Source organism: Perognathus longimembris, chromosome 28, assembly GCF_023159225.1.
Source record: "Perognathus longimembris pacificus isolate PPM17 chromosome 28, ASM2315922v1, whole genome shotgun sequence".
NCBI lineage: Eukaryota > Metazoa > Chordata > Mammalia > Rodentia > Heteromyidae > Perognathus > Perognathus longimembris.
Genome location: NC_063188.1, coordinates 18,832,707 through 18,857,794, shown reverse-complemented (window position 1 = coordinate 18,857,794; position 25,088 = coordinate 18,832,707). Strand labels below are relative to the sequence as shown.

The 25,088-nt window shown below is 37.4% G+C and overlaps 1 protein-coding gene across 1 annotated transcript; it reads left to right on the top strand.

Moving 5' to 3' along the window:
* The first annotated feature begins 2,583 nt into the window (after positions 1-2,583).
* Positions 2,584-3,708, top strand: LOC125343719 (actin-related protein T1-like). Its single transcript, XM_048336244.1, has one exon. It carries the CDS (start codon positions 2,584-2,586, stop codon positions 3,706-3,708), a length of 1,125 nt encoding a protein of 374 aa, XP_048192201.1.
* Positions 3,709-25,088: the final 21,380 nt, after the last annotated feature.

Here is a 25,088-nt window from a genome sequence, read left to right as displayed (position 1 = left end):
ATGGAAAAACAGGTTGTAAGATATCACAAGAAATGTACACACTGCCCTACTATGTAACTGCACCCTCTTTGCACAACACCTTGTAAAAAAAATTTATGTTCAATTAATAATAAAAATATATATATATATATATAAAAGATAACGTAGATTCACTCATATATTGTATCCAGTATTTATTTATTTATTTTTGACAAGGTGTTGTGCAAAAGGGGTACAGTTACATAATAGGGCAGTGTGTACATTTCCTGTGATATCTTATACCCTGTTTTTCTTTCCCTTCCCTGGTATCCAGTATTTAAAGACAGAAATCACATAGGGAAAGATGCAGTCAAATTATCCGTAATTGCAAATGATATGATCTTACACTAAAGAACCTGAGAGACTCCATCTTCAAGCTCCTATTGATGATCAACATCTTTGGAAAAGGTGAAGGATATAAAATCAACCCACAAATTGAATAGGCTTTCTGCATACCAATAATGTATAAAAACCAGGAGAAATCTGGAAAGCACTACAATTTGCAATAACTTCAAAAATACTTAGGAAGAAACCTAACCAAGGAAGCAAAATCTCTCTATAATAAAAACTAAAAATCTACAGAAATTGAAAATGATGTCAAGAAATGGAAAGACGTCCTATGTTTATGGATAAGTAGAAAGAATGTTGTAAAATGGCCATATTGACAAAGTTTATGTTCAAATTTAGTGCAATCAGCATCAAAATCTTGATGATGTTCTTTACTGAGACAGAGAAAACAATCGAAAAATTCATGTAGAACAACTAAACACCCAGAATAGCCAAAGTAACTTATGCCAAAAAATGCATTCTACTATCACTATTTCATACCTCAAGCTCTACTATAGAGCTATAGTAATAATAATAATAACAACAACAACAACAGTTTGGTACTGGCATGAAACAGGCCCCAGATCAATGGATAGAACAAGAACAAATCATGTTAACTGAGGAAAACCAAGCTCAGAAAGACAACTGGCAAATGGTTTTGCTCTTATTTATAAGCTACATCCAAAATACAGTAGAACATGATAACCTATACAAGACTCTTGGCATTCACACATAAACAGTCAGATGAAAGGGGAGGAATCCAAAGGTATAACTCCTCTGTACATTTAAAAAGTATTAAAATTTAGAATGTTTAAATTTCAAAGTCATATATAAGATCTTTTGGTATCTGCTCACTAAAATGAGATAATCATACTGTAAGAAATTAGAGGTAAATATTGCTAATGAACATACATGTAGAAAACATCAGGATTATCACAGTATACCAAATATAAAGTGTCCAATTACACACTAGAAACAAGTGAATTTTACTTCTAGGACATAGGATGATTCTGTGATGACCTGAGAGCAAGAAAATCTATGGAGGAATTTCTAAAGGTGGCAAAAAAGTTTTATTTACAAAGGAGTTTTATTTAGAGCCTAGAACCCACCACCAGAACAGCCTCAACATCCAAATACTGGCCTGAACCTAACTTGTCCTGTGCTAACTACCCAGATCCTAGAACCAAGAGCAGCCTTGACCCCCAGACCTGCAAGTCTCCAAGGCTGCAAGAGAACAAGCTTGTTTTGATTCCCCCTTCCTGCAGGCTTCACCTCTCCTAAGACCACTCACCTCTCTGCATGCCCCAGGCCACTCCTCAGTACTCAGGCCTCTAGGCCTCTTTGCAGGTCTCAGGCATCAAGGCATTAGGTTTCTTCACAGGCCTCTCGGCAGGCTCAGGTACCACTCAGCTCAGCTCTGGTCTGCTGCTTCCCTTTATCCTCTCTCTCATATACCCGACCCTTCCTGAGAACATGCAGCCTAATAGTCTGCCCCACCCTTGCTCCAATAGTCCTCTAGGCCCCCCACTGTCCAACCACCTCCACTGCCCCAACTTCTCCTTAATGACCCACCCCCTCCAGAGGCCTACCCCATGTGGCAATGATGTCAGCATGGGCTGGAACTTCCTGCCCCTCTGGTTATTACAATTCTTATTTCCTAATTTCAATATCCATCATAAGAACATATCTGTGAATAAGCTAAAATCATGGAAACATTCCAGTGGTGAATTATATATGAAAGTGAACTCTGTTAACTTTTAAGAGCAGGAACATAAACAGTAACTTTAAAAAAAAGTGTTCTGAGTGGATTATGGATATGCCCATTAAAACTCAACCTGCGCTTATTTACTTCTGTTAGTGTACACCATCTTATATACATCAGCTAAAAATGAAAAGAGAGTTGTTCTCTGGGGGAAAACCCCTCGTTTCAGAGTTTCAAATCATTTTAGTTAAGCCTATGAGTTTGCAGGATACTCACTGTTACCATAACAACTGATGTCATAGGCACATTGTGACATAGCTGGCAACCACATGTTAAATAGTCTGAACAAGCTCTGGTTTGCCAGAAGTGAGACAGAGTTCGTGGGATAAGGACCAGCTCTCTGGTGGACAAGATCAGCCTGCTCAACATCTGGTAAGCTGTAAAATCTAGGGCTTTGGAACTAAAAGAGGCACCTGTAGACTGATTGGTTCAAGTGTACTTTATTTTCTTGCAGTGTACAACATCAAAAAAAAAACATGTTTAGCATAAAGGAACTGAAAAACCCAGTGGTCATTTTTGACAACGGCTCCGGGCTGTGTAAAGTAGGCCTGACCGGAGAAAGCGGACCTCGCTCCATTATCAACACTGTTGTTGGACATCATAAATTCAGTATAGTTTCAAGAACCAATCAGAAGAAATATTTCATAGGAGAAGAAGCACAAGGCAGGCATGAGAGCTTATGTTTACATTATCCCATTCAACGTGGCTTAGTAACCAACTGGGATGACTTAGAAAAACTATGGAATCATCTATTTGAATTGGAGCTAGGAGTTAAATCCTGTGACCATCCAGTACTGATGACAGAGCACTCTTTTAACCCCCATGAATCTAGAGAGAAAATGGTTGAAATCATGTTTGAAAAATTTGATGTTCCCGAATTTTACTTGTCCAATCATGCTGTGGGAGCACTTTATGCATCTGGAAATGTCACCGGCCTAGTAATGGACAGTGGGGATGGAGTTACCAGCACCGTCCCCATTTATGAAGGTTGCTCCCTGCCGCATGCCGTCTCCCTATTAAATCTAGCTGGAAAGGATGTAACAGAACATATGATCCGCTTGCTCCTCTTGAAAGGCTATAATTTCCCTTCAATTTTCAACAAAGCTGTGGGACAAGACATGAAAGAGAAAATCTGTTTTGTTACTAACATCAATAATGAAAAAGAAACACCGCGGCAGGTTGTGTCACAGTATAGGCTACCAGATGGAAATGTCATCCGCATCGACGAAAATCTGTGCAAAATTCCTGATGCCCTTTTTACACCTGATCGACTAGGCATCCGTGAGCCAGGAATCTCACAGATGGTTTACAACAGTATACAGAAGTGTGACATTGACATTCAGAATGATCTCTTTGCCAAGATTGTGTTGTCAGGGGGCAACACCCTATTCCCTGGCTTTGAAGAGAGGCTCAGGGATGAAATCACGAACTTAGCTCCTGAAGAAATCCCTGTTGAGGTCCTCGCCTCTCAGGAGAGAGGCCTCTCCCCATGGATTGGTGCTTCCATAATAGGATCGTTGAGCACGTTCAAACGGATGTGTGTCACCGCTTCCGATTTTATCGAATTTGGAAAAACGGTCATTCAGAGGAAGTGCTTCTGAAGACCACTGAACACAAGGAAGCATACAAATGGGATCATGGGGTGTCAGTAGGACGCTCAATAAACTGTCCACTTCAGCATTCATTTAAGTCTTTTCAGCTCCAGTTATTTCTTTATATATCACGCCTCTTTAAGCATGTTCTATAGACATGTCTATATTCAGAGAAAATTGGGATTTATCTCTGTACCCACTTACAATATTTATAACAGGTGTGCATTAAGTTAAAAATGATTTAATTGGGCTCCCTGGGATTTTTCTTTTAAATTTGGTTATAGTTATTTAAGGGACATTGGAGAGGTTTATGAAGAAAAGTACAGCTGTAACAGAATGACCTAGAAACAAGAATATTATTCCCATATTCTGATTCAAGAAATAGCTTTTATCTTTCTCATACAATAGAGTGATTTCTTTGTTATTAGATGAGCCAGCTTGATAAATGAAACTGAATGGTTGACACAAAAGTTTCCATTTGTTTAAGGTTCTCTAAGCTCAGGAAATCTGATCAAAGCCAACTGTTAAAGTTTCTTATTGTATTTTTCCATTTGTTTTTAGCATCACTTTCATAAAAGTAAAATACTGGAAAAAATCAGTAATTTTTCAATACATTAATGGCTGAGAAAATTGCATAAAGATATAGTTCCTCTTTAAGTTGGTATTACTTTCCCACGTTATGAAGAAAGAAATCGAAAATGAAACTAAATTGGTAACACAATCTGTTTAGAAATAAAATAGTGACTGAAACTATGAACTATATAAAAACAAATATCTCAAGGAATTTCAATACACATAAAATCTAAACCATGGTAAAAGAAAGACAATAGGTCTTGTAAGATGAAATTGTCAATCAAAAGTAGGCTAATCGAAGACAAAATAAAAACAAAACTTGTGGGGCTGGGAATATGGCCTAGTGGCAAGAGTGCTTGCCTCCTATACATGAAGCTCTCGGTTCGATTCCCCATCACCACATATATGGAAAACGGCCAGAAGGGGCGCTGTGACTCAGGTGGCAGAGTGCTAGCTTTGAGCGGGAAGAAGCCAGGGATGGTGCTCAGGCCCTGAGTCCAAGGCCCAGGACTGGCAAAACAAAACAACAACAACAAAAAAAAAACTTGTGAACATTGTCTCTTCTACCATGGTTTAGATTCTATGTGTATGGAAATTGCTTGAGATATTAGTTTTCACACCTGTGTTCAGACATCTGGCCAATTTTCCTGCCTGATTCCTCATTCCATGTACAATTTGGTATTTCTCTATCTGCCATGTCACCTCAAGTGGACTGCCACATAACCCCCTTGCTAGGAAATATCAGGTTAAACTTGCAAAGTTTACATTCCCTGTCAAATGTATGTCCACACAATAGACAGAATGTGGAAACAGGAAACATTTCCTAGAAAATGAGAACATGCAAAATCTAGCACATCCATTGACAGCCTACTATCAGGGACTGGAATATTTGACCCAGTGGGTGAAATATAAAAGCTTAAAAAAATGGGTAGATTTGCAGCTCCATTGATGAGGCTCAGGGACAATACAAGTTCCCATGTTCCACATCTCTATGGAAGACCTCTGGGCAATTCTAAATGTGGCAGAAGACAAAAGTACATTCTTGTTGCAAACCAATGGGAGCACCTTGTCCTGCTACAGCTGGGAGCAAGACCGGGAGCAAAGCAATGATGGAGACTGGACAGTGGAACTGGTTTCGGAGTACCAGAGGACCTGCTGCCTCACTCCAGCAACAGATCCAGAGAGTCTGGTGAACACGACTTTATTCATTATCAAACAGGAGAGTATGTGCAAAAAACAAGGTAGCCATTTTTAAGAGATAAGGGCACCACAGTGGGGAGAACAATCCTAGGATTAGTGACTTCCTCAAAACAGGATGTTAAGATGAACAATAAACAGATAATTTGAATAGGCCACCTGCAAGCTCCAAGGTCCAGTGTTGCAATGCTACGTGCATTAGGTCTTGTTAGGGCTGCCCTCAAACTTCTGAGGGACAGAGAATGGCCTTCCAATTCTCTAAGGCCAACCTATGGCTCTGCATTTACAGGTTCCCACATTTCCCCTTTTTATTATTTCCAACAGCATGATTTTAGCTTCCGTCTGAATTAGCATACACTGGATGCTGGAGGATAGACATTGGAACAGGCCCGCAGAATGATTCCCACTATGGAAGCTATTGGGCCCAGGAAGGGCCAAAGCCAGGAGAAACATTCAGGGAGATCCCAATCATTTCTGGTCAACTTAGCCAGCACTCTTTTGGGCTGCTCTAGCTGGCTCTGAATCCTTTGAGAATTGTCAGTAATATTGAAGCAGCACAGTCCTTTGAATTGTTCAAACCCCAATTGGTTTTTTAACAACAGGTAATCTATGGAAACACGATTTTTCAGAATTCCTGTTTGTAACTCCATTTCCTGATTTCTCTCTTCCAAAATTATAACTGTGACATTTGTCACCATGTTAAAAATACAAGCTAGCCGGCTGAGTTCCTTCTGGACACCCACTACAAGTCTAGGGACAGGCAGAACAAGAGCTGCAGCTACAACCATAATAGCAGTATTTAACAGTACAAAGTTGTCATCACAATCTGAGGGAAGATCACGCTTCATATGTCCCTTATTCTGATGGGTCAAATTGTTAAGAGAGGCGCTATCCTCCCAACATAACAGAGTCCTGAATAATTTTTCTTTGGAACATGGCCTTGCCATCACAATAGAAAGACCAGCCAATGCCAAATCTTTTTCCTTTAGGTAAACTGAGTCTAGTTACAGAAGAGCAGTTACTGACGTCATATACACAACAAAACATAAACACTCATGATGGAATATAAACTCAAGGTCTAATGTCAATTCATTTTTTTAATATCTCATCTTCTTGTGAGCTAATCTCATCCTGAGATATTTTTGAACCCATTTAGACTGATAGCAAGTCCCTCTAGATACTGTGCTAGGATATTTTGCACAGAATCGCCTTCCTTGATAGAGAAAGAAATCTTATTCATGGTATTAACAGCCAATGAAGCCATACATTTGGAGAACTAGTAAATTCTGACTCAGGGGCCAAATGCACAGTGACTTTTTTCCTATAAGAACATTCTCTTGGGTAACTTTTCTGTATTTTGGCACAAACATATTTCCCTTCATCATTGGGAAAGGCCATGAGTTTATACCGAACTGGACATTATCTATCTTAGACTGGTCTGAGATGTTATTCCAGGGCCCCTCAAGCTTACCCTGACTAAATATATCAATCTTATTTTATATCAACCTAGGAACCCCCCAAAAAGAGACTTGTACAGAGCAAGAGTCACTAGTAGTGTGAATCAGTGCCATCATCATTACAAACAAAGACACTGCATTCATTTCCTGCCCATTGTCCTTTAAATGTTTCTCAGCTTGAGAAAGCTTCTTCACCTGTCCCCAGGTGAGAATGGTTGTAGATCTGGTTCTTGCTGTTCTCGCTATTCTCCCCTGGCCTCCACTTTACTTTTTACTTTCTCCAGGGACTCCTCCGGCAGCTCCCTGGTCAGGTGCTTTTCTCTTCAGCTCTGGGCTTTAGTTTCCAGGCCAGTTGCCAAATGTCTGCAGAACCTGTGGATACAAAAGCATAATTGTGGCACCATAGTTTGACAGTTCTGGGTTTCCAGTTATTATCAGTGACATTCTTCTACCATACAGGTTGGCATGGGGACTGTGACTTTTCCAGATCCTTCCAATGCTTATCTGCTGCTGAAGTATTAGATGGAAAATTTAAATTTTCAAAATTAAGAATAAATAATGCCATTACTATTTGTTCTCTGGGGGTCCAATGATCTACACCTATTCCCCCTTTCTGTTTAATTAATTGGGATGTTAGTGGTTTCCAGGCAGGCCAATTACAAAAGTCTGCTGCACTGTACAGCCTTGCACCAAGATTTTAAAGACAAAAGTCACTTGTTGGGTGGAAGCCAAGCCTCAGCAAGGCATTACTTAAACATAGCACTGGGAGCAGGACTCCCCTGGTGCTAACTAACAAAATGTATGCACATACTTTCCAAAGCCGGGTTCTAACCACTGAGCCAGGCTTCTGCAGTTTAAAGAATGGCTTGTCTCACTTCTAGGCCTTGGAGCTGAGTAGACAGTTTCCTATCTCCACGTAGGCCTCAAGGTGTCTGTGAAAACAGCCAATACCTGGCCAGGCACTGAGATGGCTGTGACTCAGTTTTCACACTATATCTAAACTTTATTTAAATCATAGTTAATCACATACCAAACTTTGCTTGTAGACATACTTATACTGTCTGCTACGTACTTGAACCTTCTCAGGTTTGTCTTCCTTGCTTCTTTCTATGTTGGAACAAATATTTCAAGACAATTTTTACTTTACAAACCCTTATTTATTTAGAGTAAATCATTCTTTTGTTACTTTAAATCCTTTCCTGAAGCTTCTATTACTAACTTTCTGTAAATTTAAACTGGTTTTCCCTTAACTTGTGTTTGTATTGACTCTTAGACATACTTGTCTGTACCCAAATTTGACAAGCCCTGTTTGCAGCTTGAGTTTAAAACTGTCCACTTTTTTCCTTTTATCAAGTGCATGCTTGATAATTAACCCCTTCAACATAAGATTTGCATTCCTCACTTGACAGCTGGTCACAAGCAACATAGATAATGGTTACCGTTGCAGTAAAAAAGTAAATAAATTTAGAAAGGATCAGCAACAAAACATTACCTTTTAAAATAGAAGCAGTTTAGTTTGATAGAGAATATTAATGCTTTCTTACAATAACAGATTATAAGCATCAAAGTATCAGATAATTTTGAACGTGTTTACACACAGACACACACATACACACATACACCTTTGTGCACACGATTCTTAAGGAGCTCTTATGTTTTAAAAGTGAAAATTGGCCATAAATTGTTTTGAAATTCCAATGGCAAATGTTATTTTTGCCCAATATGATAGAACCTTGGGGTCCGAGGGGAGGTACCACAAGTGGGCCTCGAACCCACATCACTCCAGAGTCCACCACGCAGAGGCAATCTCAAACAAAGATGGATCCATCGGGGAAGTAATAAGTGAGCTGATCACCCAGGAATGCAGCACAGACTCTGGAGCTGAAACTGCAACCCGGAGCAGCCCTCAAGTTGGGGTTTATAAAGGTAAATACCACATGGTCAAACCTGGCCACACGCAGGTGGCCAATGAGGTTACAACACTTACAGAGAAACTGCATAGTCATGTCAGGCCACACACAGGTGGCCAATGGAGTTACAACCTGCCACATAGTATTTGTTTGAACCAACTTATCATTTTAGTTAGAATTGGCGGGCCCCCAAACAATGCAGGTGAATACGCTTTCTCAAAGGGTAGGGGTAAGACTGCTCCTACCTGGAAGGGCACAGGTTTATTATTGCTAACTTTGAATGTTCCACAAGCAGGTGGTCAAGCAGTTTATACAATCTTACAACAGCGAGGGGGCCTTCCCTGGATTCTGAGCAGACAGGGCACACATCTCCCAAGCCTGAAGCTTAGGAGCGGGGAGATCTTAGTGAAGATGGATTCAGCTTCTGCTCTCTTTAACAGTCACTATTAGACAGACAGACAATATAAAACAAACTAAGAGAGAAAACACAGAAAGTAAAGTTTTTGTTAACAATAAACAACATTTTTATAGATAATTAAGACCTAGATGGTAAAGAGCATGATACATTTAGGCAACTTTTTGGGCAAGGCATATTAATATATGGATCAATCTTTGAACATTTTTATATCCTTCTAAAGCATTTTATAATCCATAAGATTGTTATTTGCAGCCTCAGGGGGGAACAAAGCCTCTGGTTACCAAATTATCATTGTCAAAATTAAATGTTTAGCCGAGTAAGTTTCCTAAGTCAGTATGTAGTACAGCCTTACAAAGATTGTCTTTTAACTGGACTGTGAAATCAACATAAATTTTCAGGCCTCCCTGAATGGTTTTACATTAGAGATAGCTGTTTATCCTGGCTCTGTTACCTCCTTCCCTGTTCTGCCCTTCTGACTGATTACTTGATCTCTGTACTGTACCTGTCCAGCAACACCCAGGCAAGCTCCCTGCCACCTGAGTCCATCAGTCCTGGTTGTCTTAATTCTTGGCTGCAGGCTTCCTCATTCCACCACATTTGGATTTGTAGATATTGACTGGGTTTTTGGCAGGTTATGGCCAAGATTTTCCAGTTGTGGGGATTTAAACACTGGGCCTCTTCTAATCCCCTGAGAATGCCCATAGTGTCAGGGGAGGTGGCCTCATGGGTGCTTATGGCCTGTTTATGGAAGCAGCCTTTAGGGGGATCTTTGCCCTCCTCTTGGTTAAGTGGTTTTAATTTAATGGGCTCCACCAAAGGCATTTTAACGTCAGCTTCCAATTCCCCTGCTGTTGATCTATAGGCCAGGTAGATGACTGCACAAGAGGGCACCTAGGGGACTGAGTCTGGTTAAATGTCTCATCCCCAGAGGAGCCAGAAGACTCCTCTTTATCACCCTCCCAGGCTTCACATTCCTCATGTCCCTTTTTACCAGATCGTAAGCCTTCAGTCACATCTTCCTGACTTTTCCCCAAGACTCAGGGCTCTCAATCACATCCTCTAGCTCCTTGTCACAAGATCTACAGCTCTTGTTTACATCTTTTTGCTCTTTGTGTCAAGACTCAGAGATTTTAGTTACATCTTTCCACTCTTTGTCATAAGACTCAGTTTCTAGCTACATTCTCTTGCTGTACAGGAGCTTCCCATACAGGCCCATATCTTACTGGCTGAGGAGCCGGATGATGATACTCTAACACCAGTGTAATTTCATTTCATAAAGACTGAACTTTTGGTGGTTCCTCCCCAGGCTTTGAGCCACATAAAATGATAGCAAAATCTCCCTGCAATGCTGTACTTGCAGCATCTCCTGCAGAGGTAGCAGCGAGTCGTACTCTTCTATGTAACAGGCCAATCTCTCCATATCCTTTTTCTTTACTTTTACCCCTGACTTAGTCGCAGTGTGCCCATCGGCTCAAGATACCTAGCCTTTCTGCTTTGAGCTAACCCCATTGGTTACCCCGGCAGTCCTGAAGCCTGTCCTGGCACGCATTCCAGGATCACGAACTCATCAGCATTCCCTGATCCTGTGGTCACCATCTTTGCTGCTCCTCCATTCTCAAAATTGCCTGTCTTGTCCCATGTTGAGTCTCCAGCCGCCACGTTGGGTCACCAGAGGTTACAAACTGCCACAATCGCCTTGTCCACCACAGCCTGGAGCAAAGCAATGATGGAGATCATATCATGGAATTGGTTTTGGGATACCAGGGGATCTGCTGCCTCACTCCAGGAACAGATCCAGAGGGTCCCGCAAACGGGGCTTATATTCATTAACAGGAGAGTATGTGCAGAAAACAAAGTAGCCATCTTTAAGAGATAAGGGCACCATAGTGGGAAGAACAATCCTAGGATTAGTTACTTTCTGAAAACAGGATGTGAAGATGAGCAGCAACCAGACAATTTGAATAGGCCACCCGCAAGCTCCAAGGTCCAGTGAAGATCGGTATTATCATGAGGGTGGAAACTGTGGCCATTGCAATGCTAAGTGCATTAGGTCTTGTTAGGGCTGGCCTCAATATTCTGAGGGACAGGGAATGGCCTTCCAATTCTTTAAGGCTGACCTTATGGCTCTGCACTTACAGGTTCCCACACATTCTTGATAGAAATAGTTTTGATTGCATATGGTATTTCATAGATATAGTTTGATGGACATAATTTTTTGCCTACATTACCTTCTTTGGAAAGTTCTTGAGTACAACCTTGAGTGATTTCCTTAGTTTGATGGACATAATTTTTTGCCTACATTACCTTCTTTGGAAAGTTCTTGAGTACAACCTTGAGTGATTTCATTTTATTTGTTGAAGTCAGCAAGTTTAAACATGGTCCTATGCATGTTATCCAGAATTTCTTTTAATCTCTACTGTCTAATACAGCTTCATAATTTCACTTAAGGACCTCACTTGAGATAGCATCTCTTCTAGGTGAATTTCCTAGGTTTGGAGTTTCAGCCTCATCAGCCCCCTCAGGTAGTTATAAAAATTGAAGCCTTTACTTATCAATGCCAGGAAACTTCAAATGAAATTGTTAGAGTTTTGGATTCCTTAAATATTGAAAACCTTAACTGAAAGATCCAAGCCTAACAGCTTTATCCAGATTGGATGTAGGAAAAGGAACATACACAGATTGTCCTCATTTTCAATGCTATGAAAGATATTTATATTTATGTTTGCTCTGAGCTTCTGCTCTTGGTTATTAACTGTTTGGCCTTATGCACTATGAGAGTAGGATAAGAACAGGAGGAGGTAACCATATAAAGGGGAATGGTAGGTGATCTCAAGGGGTTGCTGTTGCTTAAATGAAGGGAAAATGCCAGTATGAACTAGGGAGAAGAGAAGGTGCTCCTGGAAATGATGGATACCTCCAAGGACCTGGAAGAGTGGGGAGAGATAGAGATTGATGCAGACTACACAGATGGGGAAGAAAGGAGTTGAAGTTCATTAAGAAAAGTTATTAAGAAAGGTAATGAAGAAAAATTATAAATTGGAGGAACAGGGCTAGACATATTCCACATACCTCCTGGAGTTACTAGTCCTGATACAAGAAGGCCTGGAACAAAGGAATCTCAGATCATTTAAAGGAATTATGGCAAAAGAAGCCAAGTTGAAGTTGAAGAGCACTTTGGTAAAGAATGCTGCTTTATGCTGGACTTCTGATCTAGCAGCATGTTAGCTTCCCACATCACAGAAAAATATTAAGCATTTCATGGTGACTGAATTTGGGGAGACCATGATGATGAGGCTTCTTGTCATTCATAGGACTTCAAACTCAGGGTGCAACTTTTAAAGGTAAAAGGATCCCTGGAATGTAATTATCAAAGTTGAAGGGCCACCAAAAGTTAAGTGTTACTCTCAAGGATTACTGGACTCCCTGAATGTCACCCTCAATATTGAGAGAACTAAAAAATAAGTCAGGATATGCAATCCTGACTAGAACTATAGAAGTAGCGTGACAAAGGAAAGTGGGAAAGAGGACTCACAATAGAAATGCCTTTCATAGGGCAAGAATAATCCTCCCTCAATATAGAGAAAATATCCTCCAATGAATTGATAGGTTTTTTTTTAGAAATAAAATATAAAGAGATAGATAGGAGTCCCCATGTGTATTGAAAGAAGGGGCTTGAAATAAAGATAACAGACAGGCACTTCATCAATGCAGCATGTAGGTAAGCAAAGCTCATGTTTTCCTAATTAATTTGGGCTTAATCAGAGCTTTTGTTCCTGGCCAGAAACCTAGAATTCTATGAACAGTACTTCATTCAATCTGAATCCACATTTCATATCCTTCACCTCAAAGGGTAATAGATTCAAAGACGAGAATGTCTTTAGATTTCACCAGAGAATTGCCCTTGCCAAAGAAAACAATTACAATATCAACAAAGGGTTGTGATAGGAAAAGTAAAGAAACTTTCCAAGTTTCCCAGTATGAGCCACTGAAATCTTGAAGTGTAACTCTTATTACTGAGCTACAACTTTAGCCTAAATACACATTAGCTAACAAGTGCTGATGAATTTGTTCAACAAATAAAACTCAATATTAAACAGAAGCAGTATAATCAAGAAACAATATGGACATTGGTACCAGTGATTTACGATTGAGATCCTAGCTACTCTGCAAGGAGGAGGCAGAGAAGATTCTCATTCTGACCAAACAGGAAAGTCCATACGACTCTATCTCCAATTCACAAGCAAAATTTCACACAAGAAGCACAGCTCAAGTGATATAGCAACAGTGAAAAGCAAGCAAGTCAAGTGAAAAATACGAGACCTCAAGGTCAAACCCCAGTACACACAAACACGCAAGCACACACACACACACACACACACACACACACACACACACTTACACACAGTGAGAGAGAGAGAGAGAAACAATATTAAGATTATATAAAAATAGCGAAATTTCTACCATACCATATGGCCCAGCTATCTCATTTTTATCTGTATCTCCAGAGGAAAGAAATTAAATGTATCAAATAATTTCTTGCATAATCGTGCTTATTATGGAACTACTGATATAGAAGATATAAAATCAGTAATGATAATAGAACAGATAAAGAAATTGTGTTATATATAATGTTTTATTATCAAGCCATAAGTAATGGCATTCAATCACCTTCAGCAAAATGGATGGCACTGGAGGACAATATATTAAATGATATGACATAGGAAGACAAGTACATGTGTTCACTCATATGTGGAAACCAAAGTAATAAACTTGAAAGTACAATACTAATTACTAAGTATAGGGGAGGATATGGAGGATATGAGCAACAGATGTTTAGCTATGATGAATATATGCTGTTATGAATGTTTTGAAATGTAAAATTGACTTAATTTTATGATAATCAGTATTCATTAAACAAAAATAGTGTAATTTAGGCTTGTATGCATAGGCAATAATTAGAACTTATATTTAAAGTCATAACATAATATCAACAATGACACAGATTTTAATAGCCTCCAGTTTTGAAAAACAAATTCTAAAATGGAAAATTTTCAAAAAGGCAGATACTACGTTTTTGAACACAGGCAAATCTAGACCTAAAATATAACTCATTAGTATTAATAAAAAATTGTTATTGGATACTATAATGAAATTCTGTTATTGATAAATCTTCATTTGTTTGAGTAATGATAGAGACTATATTAATTGTTGAGAATGAAAGCTTTCACTTCAGAGACCAGAGACAGAAAAGTAGAATGGATGAACTCAGGTAATACCCTGTAGCACTATTTTTTTTACACATGACATACAAATTAATTCATTAAAGTGTATTATATAAAAACATAGTCATTTGAAACTCCTAAGAAATAATGCATCCTACTAACAATATTTGGCAATCTTCATCAAAACTAAATGTCCAAAATAGAACTATATCTGAAGTAGTCCAAAATGTCCAAAATAGAACTGTATCTCAAGTAGTAGAGCAAAATTTATTAAGGGACCTGAGCTCAAGACTTGTACTGGCAAGAACAAAAAGTAGGAATAATGGAAATTCCTAAATAACTTTTGTGGTATTATTTAACTATAGTTAAATTGTTCATTGGTAAACATTAAAAATATTGGCTTTATGTTTATAGAAAGGAAGTCACAATAATAAAATACCACTCAAAAGATTTCTATTTATAAACATTGATCTACTTTTATCATTAAAAAGAATAGTCTTAGACTATAAGTAAGTGACAAATTTTGGTTTACCAATGACTAAAAAAATGAAATATATCTTTCCAATGTGTGGCAATGGGAAAATATGCCATTATACAAATATCATCTTCAATAATAGTGTTTAAACATACAAGAAAACAAGGATAAAAATATAGAATGAGTTTATGTTCATGACCTAGGCCGGAAGAACATGGGGAAGACCACAGAGGAGCAGCAGATCCCTAGCTAAGCTCCCTCCAAGATCCTAGTGTTACTACTCCAGAGAAACATTTACTCCAAGAAAGACAGCGCAAGTAAGTTATAAAAGTATAGAGATTATGACCAGAAAGGAAAAATCAACTTTGCTGGCCTGAAAACACAGATTTGAGCTCTGGGAGCTCTAGGAGGCATCCTACCTTCACGCTTGTGCCGGCACCAGCAAAGTGCCCAGCACTCCACGCACCTAAAACAAAAAGCAGTGACCAAGAAGAAATCCTCCAGACAGTGGCAGAAAGACACAGATAGAAGGCTGAACACAGACAGGCCGAAATTCCAGAGGAAGCATTGAGTACACCATGATCATCTCTCAATGATACATCTCAACAATAATTGAATTAATTCTCCAATTAAATGACAGGGGCTCATAAGTTGGATCAAAAATCAAGATCCATCTTTCTGTTGCCTCCAAGAGATACATCAATCTAGCAAAAGCAAACATCTTCTCAAAGTGAAAGGCAGGAATAAAATCAATGAAGCAAACAGCACCCATAAGCAGGCTGGAGTTGCAATCCTAGGATCAGATAAAACTGACTTCAAATTAAAACAGTAAGAAGAGACAAAGAAGGTTACTACATACTAATAAAAGGATCTCACCTACAGGAGGATATAAGCATCCTAAATATCTACACCCCAAACACAGGAGCACCCAACTTAATCAAAGAAACTCTACTGACTCTAAAAACACTCATAGATCCAAACAAATTGATAGTTGGAGACTTTAACACTCCACTCTCATCCCTGGACAGATCAACATGCCATAAACTGAACAAAGAAACCTCACAATGGAACAACTGCATAGAGCAACTAGACATAACCGGCATGTACAGAATATTCCATCCAGGAACACCAGAATACACATTCTTTTCAGAAGCACATGGAATATTCTCCAAAAGAGATCACATCTTAGGGCACAAAGAAAATCTGTACAAATTCAGAAGTATCCAAATCATTCCCTGCATTCTCTCAGACCACAATAGAATGAAATTAAAGCTCAACTCAAACAGCTACCACAGAAAATCCAACAATTCATGGAGACTAAACAACACATTGCCAAACCATCAGTGGGTCATTGAGGAAATTAGAACAGAAATTCAAATGTTTATGGAATTAAAACAAAATGAGCACACAAAATACCAGCTGGCTGCTTTGGGACACAGCAAAGGCAGTACTTAGGGGAAAATTTATATCACTGTGTGCCTACATCAACAAACTTGAGAAACATCAATTCAACAACTTAAGGAAGCACTTTAAACTCCTTGAAAGAGTACAAGCCCAACCACAGGCCAATAGACAGAAGCAGATAATTAAAATTAAATCAGAATTAAACGACTTAGAGTAAAAAAAAAAAAAAACATAGAAAGAATTAACAAAAAGAAGAGTTGGTTCTTTGAAAAAATTAGCAAGATAGACAAACCCCTAGCAAATCTGACCAAAAAATGAAGGCAGCACACCCATATAAACAAGATCAGAGATATAACAGGTAACATCACCACAGAAATAACTGAAACTCAGAACACAATAAGGGAATATTTTGCAAACCTTTATGCCAACAAATTTGAGAACCAGGAAGAAATGGATGGTTTTCTAAAAAAAAATTGATATCCCCAACCTCAAACATGAAGATTTAAACCTTCTAAACAAACCCATATCCAGCATTAAAATAGAAATGGCAATAAGTGATCACCCATCCAAATAAAGCCCAGGTCCAGACAAATTCACAGCACAATTCTACAAGGTCTTCAAAACAGAACTTACACCAATATTTTTCAAACTCTTCAATGAAATTGAAAGAGACAGTTGACTACCAAACACATTATATGATGCCAATATAACCCTCATCGCAAAGCCAGGCAGGCACTCATCAAGGAAAGAGAACTATAGACCGATTTCCCTGATGAACATTGATGCAAAATTTCTCAACAAAATTCGGGTCAATCGACTTCAACAGATCATCAAAAAAATATCATACACTTTAACCAAACTGTATTTGTCCCTGGTATGCAGAGCTGGTTCAATGTATGCAAGTCAGCCAACGTAATCCACCACATCAATCTGAGCAAAGTCAAGAATGACATTATTATTTCGCTAGATGCAGAAAAAGCATTTGATAAAATCCAACACCCATTTAGGCTAAAAGCTTTGGAGAAACTGATTCCAGGGAACTTTCCTGAATATAATTAAGGCTGTCTATGACAAACCGACAGGGAACATTACTCTTAATGGGGAAAAGCTAAAGCCATTTCCTCTAAAATCAGGAGCAAGACAAAGTTGTCAGCTCTCCCCTCTTTTCTTCAAGATAGTATTCCAGAGCAATAAGGCAAGAGGAAGACATAAAGGGAATCCAATTAGGAAAAGATAGAGTTAAACTCTCTCTTTGCAGACAACATGATACTGTATCTAAAGAACCCTGTAGACTCTAATCCCATATGACTTGAGCTGATCTAAAACTTTGGCAAAGTAGCAGGATATAAAATAAACCCTCAAAAATCAATGTCTTTTCCATTTGCCAACGACCCGAAGACCGAGGCTGAAATCAGGAAAGCAACTCCTTTAGCAGTAGCATCAAAAAGCATAAAATACCTACAAAAAACCTTAACCAAAGAACTGAAAGACCTCCATGATGACAACTTTGAAAACCTGAAAAAGGAAACTAAGACAGAACTAAGGAAAAGGAAAATCCTCCCATGCTCCTGGATTGGTAGAATTAGTGTTGTCAAAATGGCAATATTGCCAAAGGCTATCTACAAATTCAACACAGTAAACATTAATATCCCAACACCATTTTTTAATGAAATAGAGGAAGCAATCCAGAAATTCATATGGAACAATAAAAGACCCAGAATAGCAAAAACAATCCTAAGTAGAAAGAACAGTGCTGGACGAATTACAATTCCAAACTTCAAGCTGTATTACAAAGCTATAGTAATAAAAACAGATTGGTATTGGCACAGAAACAGGCCTGAAGACCAGTGGAACAGACCTGAAGACCCAGAAATGAACCCACTGAACTATGTCTAATTAATCTTTGATAAAGGAACTGAAAAAATAGGATAGAAGAAAGATAGCCTCTTTAACAAATGGTGCTGGCAAAACTGGTTTAACACCTGCAACAAAATAAAACTAGATTCTTACATATCCCCCTGCATCAAAATCAATTCCAAATGCATCATAGACTCCAACGTAAAATCAGATACCCTGAAAACATTACAAGAAGTAGGAGAAACACTTGGACTCATTGACACAGGATGGAACTTCCTTACTAAAGGCCCCAAAATGCAACAAATTAAAGAAAGGTTGGCCAAATGGGACTGCATCATACTGCAGAGCTTCTGTATGGCAAAGCACATAGCTTGAAAGATAAACAGAAAGCCCACAGATCGGGAGAAGAGCTTTACCGGCCATACAACAGGCAAAGGCCTCATATCTAAAACATATTCAGAACTAAAAAAATTTAAAACCCCCAAAATAAATCCTCAAAGAACCAACAGCCCCCTCAAAAAGTGGGCTAAACACCTAGAAAGAGACTTCTCTGAAGAGAAAATGAGAATGGCCAAGAGGCACATGAAATAGTGCTCTACATCACTGGCTATAAAAGAAATGCAAATCAAAACAGCATTGAGATTCCACCTCACCCCAGTAAGAATGTCCATTATCAGGAAAACTAACAATAACAAATGCTGGAGGGTATGTGGCCAAAAGGGAAACCTACTACATTGTTGGTGGGAATGTAAACTTCTTCTTCCACTCTGGAAGGCAGTGTGGAGGTTCCTCAGATGGCTAAACATACAGCTCCTCTACGACCCAGTAGCCCCACTTTGGGGCATCTACCCAAAAGATTACAAGCAGGAACACACTAAAGTCACCTGCACAACAATGTTCATCGCAGCCCAATTTGTCATTGCTAAAATATGGACCCAACCCAGATGTCCCTCAGTAGATGAGTGGATCAGGAATACGTGGTTCAAATACACAATGGAATTTTATGCCTCTATCAGAAAGAATGGCATTGCCCCATTCGTAAGGAAATGGAAGAAGTTAGAAAAAATTATACTAAGTGAAATGAGAAAGACCCAAAGAAATATGGACTCTATGTTTTCCCTCATAGGGAATAATTAGTACAGGTTTAGGCTAGTCACAGCAGAGGATCACAAGAGCCCAATAGCTATGTCCTTATGAAGACATAAGATGATGCTAAGTGAAATGAACTTCATGTTATGGAAACAAGCGCTATATCACTGTTGTAATTACTTTCAACATGCCACCCTGGATACTGTACATACTTGTATTAGAACTAAGGAAGGGAAAAGGAATATCAAAATCGAGAGACAAAGGATAAAAAGACAAACTACTCCAAAAGCAATACTTACAAAACCATTTGGTGTAAACCAACTGAACAACTCATTGGGGGAAAGGCAATGGAGGAGAGGAGAGGGGGAAATGAGGATGGAGGTATCAAGTTATACAAGAAATGTATCCACTGCCTTACATATGAAACTGGAACCCCTATGTACATCACTTCAACAATAAAAAAAAAAAAGGCAACAGGCCAAGGGTCTTCCAAACAACAACATGAAGGAAGACCAAACAAAAAAGTATATACAGGTATTGTTCAAATTAAGTAAGATTAAGTACACATGCTCAAATATAAAATATGATAAATTATGGATATTATTTTATACACATTTTTATTTTAACATCATTCATTACTATAAATTTTACTTAAAATTTATTTTCAGTATTTGTCAGTTCTTTTAGTTTTTGTGACAATCTCACCACAAGTACTTTGTTTTAAATTAAAATTCAAAAGATACTCTATAAGAGAATATATACACTGTTTTATAATTACAATAGTATGTTAAGTACATTTTTGTCAGCTTCTTGTTTTTTACTTTCAAGACCCTTTTTTAATATATTCTAAATATCTAATCTATAATGTACAGTTTCCAAATACTTTTTCCAGTTGTACATATTGATCCTTCATGCCATGGATAATTTCCTTTCCTATTTAGAATGTGTAGTTTGATAAAACTTCATTTGTCTATATTTTGTTTCTTCTGCTTTTGGAGATTTGTCTTTAAAATTACTGCCAATTTCTGTGTTCTCTAACAACCCTCCATATTTTCTTCTAATGTTCTCATAGCTTTCTATTCCACATACACATCTTTGAATTTGAGTTAATTTTTTGTAAGTGGTGGTGTTAATTTTCAATATGTGCATACTCATTTTTCCCAATGAACAAAATGTATTGTCTAAATACATTAACCTCTATCTTTGCATTCTACTAAATTGTTCTATTGATCAGTATTGATACCGAGGCCAGGATGGTTTAATAAGTACATTTTTGCAATATAGATTAAAGTCTGGTAGCATAATTACTCTTGTATTTATTCATGCATTTATTTTTCAAATATCTTTGTCTCTCCAGAACTATGTTGTTTAATATTAATCTTTGGATTTTCATGTGGTGTTAGACACGTCACTTGTGTTTTGACCAGGTTTTCATTGAATCTGTAGATTGCTTTGGGTAATGTAGAAGAGGTGCCAATTTGAATTTTCCAGCCTCTGAACATGAGACTTTTAAATTTCTGTTTACTCCTCAAATTTCTTCATTAGGCCATAGTTTTCATTACTCTTTTTCAATTTAAATTTGCTTGTGGTTAGAAATGAGATTTAGTTGTAGTAATGTTTTTGATATTCTTCTCTGTTGATATCATTACAAGTTTTTCTGAGAGTATTACTACTACATTATTTTTTATTTTTAGTATTATGTTTTCTCCTATTTTCATGCACTGTAATTTCTCACTGAATGTGAGAGATTTGTTTCCCCTAATGAATGCTAGACATCACTCTTTATTAGCAAGAATACTTTTTAGATGACTTCTTATACACAATGTATCTAATTACTTAGAAATAGTAGGTTAATTGTAGCTATGGTTTAATTTTGTTTCTATTTTAACTAACTATCTTTTGAGTATTCTTTTTAATAACTGCCATACTACAGAAGTTCTTAATTCCAGCTTGTGGGAATAATAACTGTTCCTAAATTATCAATAATTTTTAGCATTTTTTCTGAATGGTTATTTGTTTTCCCACAAAGCTATTTTCCACATGTACACAGTAATCAGTATCAATATAGTACTCAAGAGTAGTCCATCTTTTTATTTTCTGATGTACCTTTTTATAGCTTTTACTTTTATTCTTTCTGTGAACTTTATCCAAGTGTTTATATGGACTCATAGGTCTATCTCAACTCAGAGTGAATCATAGGTTTTCCTTGATTCATGCTCTCTTCTCTACAGCCTGTATAAGCCTTGCAGAAATTTAGGATAATCAAAATGTTTACATTATAGTCTACCTCTTTCCTGGAGATCAGTACCTGTGTTACTTGATGATCAATTTTTGAAAAATATTGGTTACTTCATCATATGTGATTTTTAAATTTTTTCAAGAAGGAACATCTGTCATGTTCCTATCCTTCCTAGATTAAAAAAAATCTAGGTACTTATGCTAGTTGTGGTGTTCAGAATGGTGTTCTCTATTTTCAGGTTCTAATCCCAATGAAGTAAGGAGGTCAGGTCTGGCCAGCGCCATTTGGGCCATGTATGTATTATAGGGTCTGGCATCTGGTCTGCATGGGTATGCCTAAATTGCTAGAGGAAGGAAAGCTCCACCCTCAGGTGATGGGAGTTCCTGAATCTCTAGAGATGGGGATGGGCACTTGGCCTATAGTTACTGAACCTGTCAGTCCAGTGCTTGGGACTGGGAGCTCCTGTGACCTTACCCCCTGACCAGCTTACTTGCCATTACACCATGCCACATGCCTCCTTGTTTGTGTCCTGTGTCCTGTGTCCTATGTCCTGTCTCCTGTCTCATCTCGGGTAACTATGGCATCCCACTGAATTGGTTTGGTGGAAATAGAAGAATGAAGTGGAAGTCTGTGTAATAATCCCATAAAAACAGTATTCTTGATATCAAATATGGAAGAAGGAAAAAATTCCATTTCCTGCAGAATGGAGAAATTGACAAGCCAACTGATCCACAATTCAAATTTTCAGAAGACTGTATCCTTGTCTAAGCCTTGGTTTTATGTTAGAGAATACAGTGACATACTTCAGATACACAGAATTATATAATAAATGAGTTGCACTGTTTCATTGTACAAAGTTTGCAGTACTTTCTTACAGAATTAATTAAATATTAATGGAGTAGATGGAAAATAAGATCTGGATAGGTTCGAGTTCAGAGTTAGATTTTGATCACATGACAAGAGAAGTATATCATAAGTCTAACAGACTGAGTTTTAGGAACAAAGGGCTTATTACCATTTTAATAAAATCAACATCAATAAGAGTAAAAGTTCAATCTATTCCACAGACATTTTGTTGTACGCTTCCAAATATATCTTTTAGTTAAATGAAACATCGAGGCTTTTGATAATTTTCCACAGGAACAAAAGTAGATGCGCTTTGGTTTTTAATTAATAAACCTAGTAACCAACAAAAAGTTGTCCAATGTAAATGAAGAGTAACAAATACACCAACACCTACACAGATTATTATAATTCGATCTATGAAAATGGCTTCAAGTTTAAATCATTTTTCTCAGTTTTCATATAGAATTTTCAGAAGAACAAAGTATGTTTTATATATTGAAATAAGAGAAGTGGAAAGAAGCAGAGAGAATACACTGATATTAAAAAAATGTAACTTCATGTTATGCTAATAGTCATTACCAGGACATACACCACCATTTTAATGTATGATAAAGTTGATATCAATATAGGAGTGATTAGTCACTAATAAGTATTAATCTTATGGTTTCTAGAGTACTAATAGCTTTCCAGGCAAATTATGACAGCATCAGAAAATAGATATTTATTTTTGTGTAATCAAGAGCTAAGAACTACTGCCAAGGAAAATAAATTCTCAGTGGCCTGGAAGTAATGGTTCTAATTATTGAATTTACATTTACTGTTTCTGTTCCCATTTTATTCTTTCAACAAAATTGTGATTGTCACTCATTTATTGTCAGCATGCAAACCTGTCTCCATTTCAATGAATAGGATTGTAAGTATAAGCCATTATTTTATTAAGCAGCAGTGTACAGGCTAATGAAAAGTAAAATAGCCAGGCAATTAACCATTTCATCAAATAAAAATAACCTGAGAAACAATAAAAAGGAAAATTTCCAAAACGAATAGAGTATTTTCTTTGTCAGAGAATAATTTTGCCTAACTATACCTAGTTTTTATTTAGCTTTGGAAATAAGCCAGTAATGTGAACAAACGAGAGGAGATTTTACACTTTGAAAATGTATATTTAAAGCACATTATGTAGCTTTTCCATAAAAAAGTTGCTATATTTAAAAATGTTGTCAAGTCAATGAGATTGAATCTTAAAATTTGAATCAATTTTCCATTGAATAGATTTAATATCAATAATACATTACAGATAACTTTCAATTTACCATTATCACAATTACTGGTAAATATACAGACAACTGATGTACACAGTTCTATTCTGAGATAGCTGTTTATATGCATACAATATCTATAATACAACCATATATAGAGAGAGACACACACACCCACACATACACCCAAATAAAGGCTTAAATTATTAAATTATGGCTTGCGAATACGGCTTAGTGGTAGAGGGCTTGGCTAGCATGCATGAAGCCATTGATTTGATTCCTCATTATCACAAAAATAGAAAAAAAAGCCAGAAGTGGTTCTGTGGTTCAAGTGGTAGAGTGTTAGCCTTGAGAAAAAGAATCTCAGGGACAGTGCTCAGGCCCTGAGTTCAAGCCCCAGGACTGGCAAAATAGTTAAATACCAAAGAATAAATAGAATTGTTAACAAATGAGAAAATTAATTGGACAGTTCTCAAAAGAATCACATATGGCCAGTAAGTATATTTAAAACGTTTCATATTGTAGTCGCATAGACTACTCAAATAAAAATGGTTTCAAGGATCCATAACCCACAAGTCAGTGGCTACCATGATGTAAAACATACATAAAATACTGATGGAAATGTAGGGAAAAAACATAATATACTGTAATTAGGAATATAAATCACAGAAATATCTCTGAAATGAGTATTGGAGTTCCCTAAAAAACTAAAAATACAATACCATATGTCAATGTGATACACCTGATGTTTATGACTGTGTACAGTACAGTTACCTGCACATCCATGTATAGTACAAGTCTATACATAATAGCCAAGTTATAATATCAGCTTAGGTATCCATTAACTGATTATTGGATAAAGAAAATATGGTATTCATACACAATTGAATATTACTCATTATAAGAAAGAATGAAACTTTGTCATTTATAATAACATGAATAGAACCAGAATTAATTATATTAAACAAAATAATTGATTCATAAAAAAGAACACCACATTTTCTCTATATGTATAAAAGATATGAATTTTAAAGGGAGACTGTGTGTGGCATTAGTTAATAGAACACATTTTTAAAGACTATGAAATACATTACATGTAATTTTATTTTATTTTGTTCTGAATAGTTATTTATTGTCAAAGTGATATAGAGAGGGGTTACAGTTTCATATGTAAGGCAGTGGGAACATTTCTTGTACAGTTTGTTACCCCCTCCCCTCCCTCATTCCCTCTCCCCTATGAGTTATTCAGCTGGTTTACACCAAATGGTTTTGTAAGTATTGCTTTTGGAATCATTTGTCTTTTTATCCTTTGTTTCTCCATTTTGATATTCCTTTTCCCTTCCCTAGTTCTAATACCAGTATATACAGTATCCAGTGTACTCAGATGAGATACAGTGATAGCGCGGGGACAACCACGGGAAGGGGATACAAGAGGATCATCAA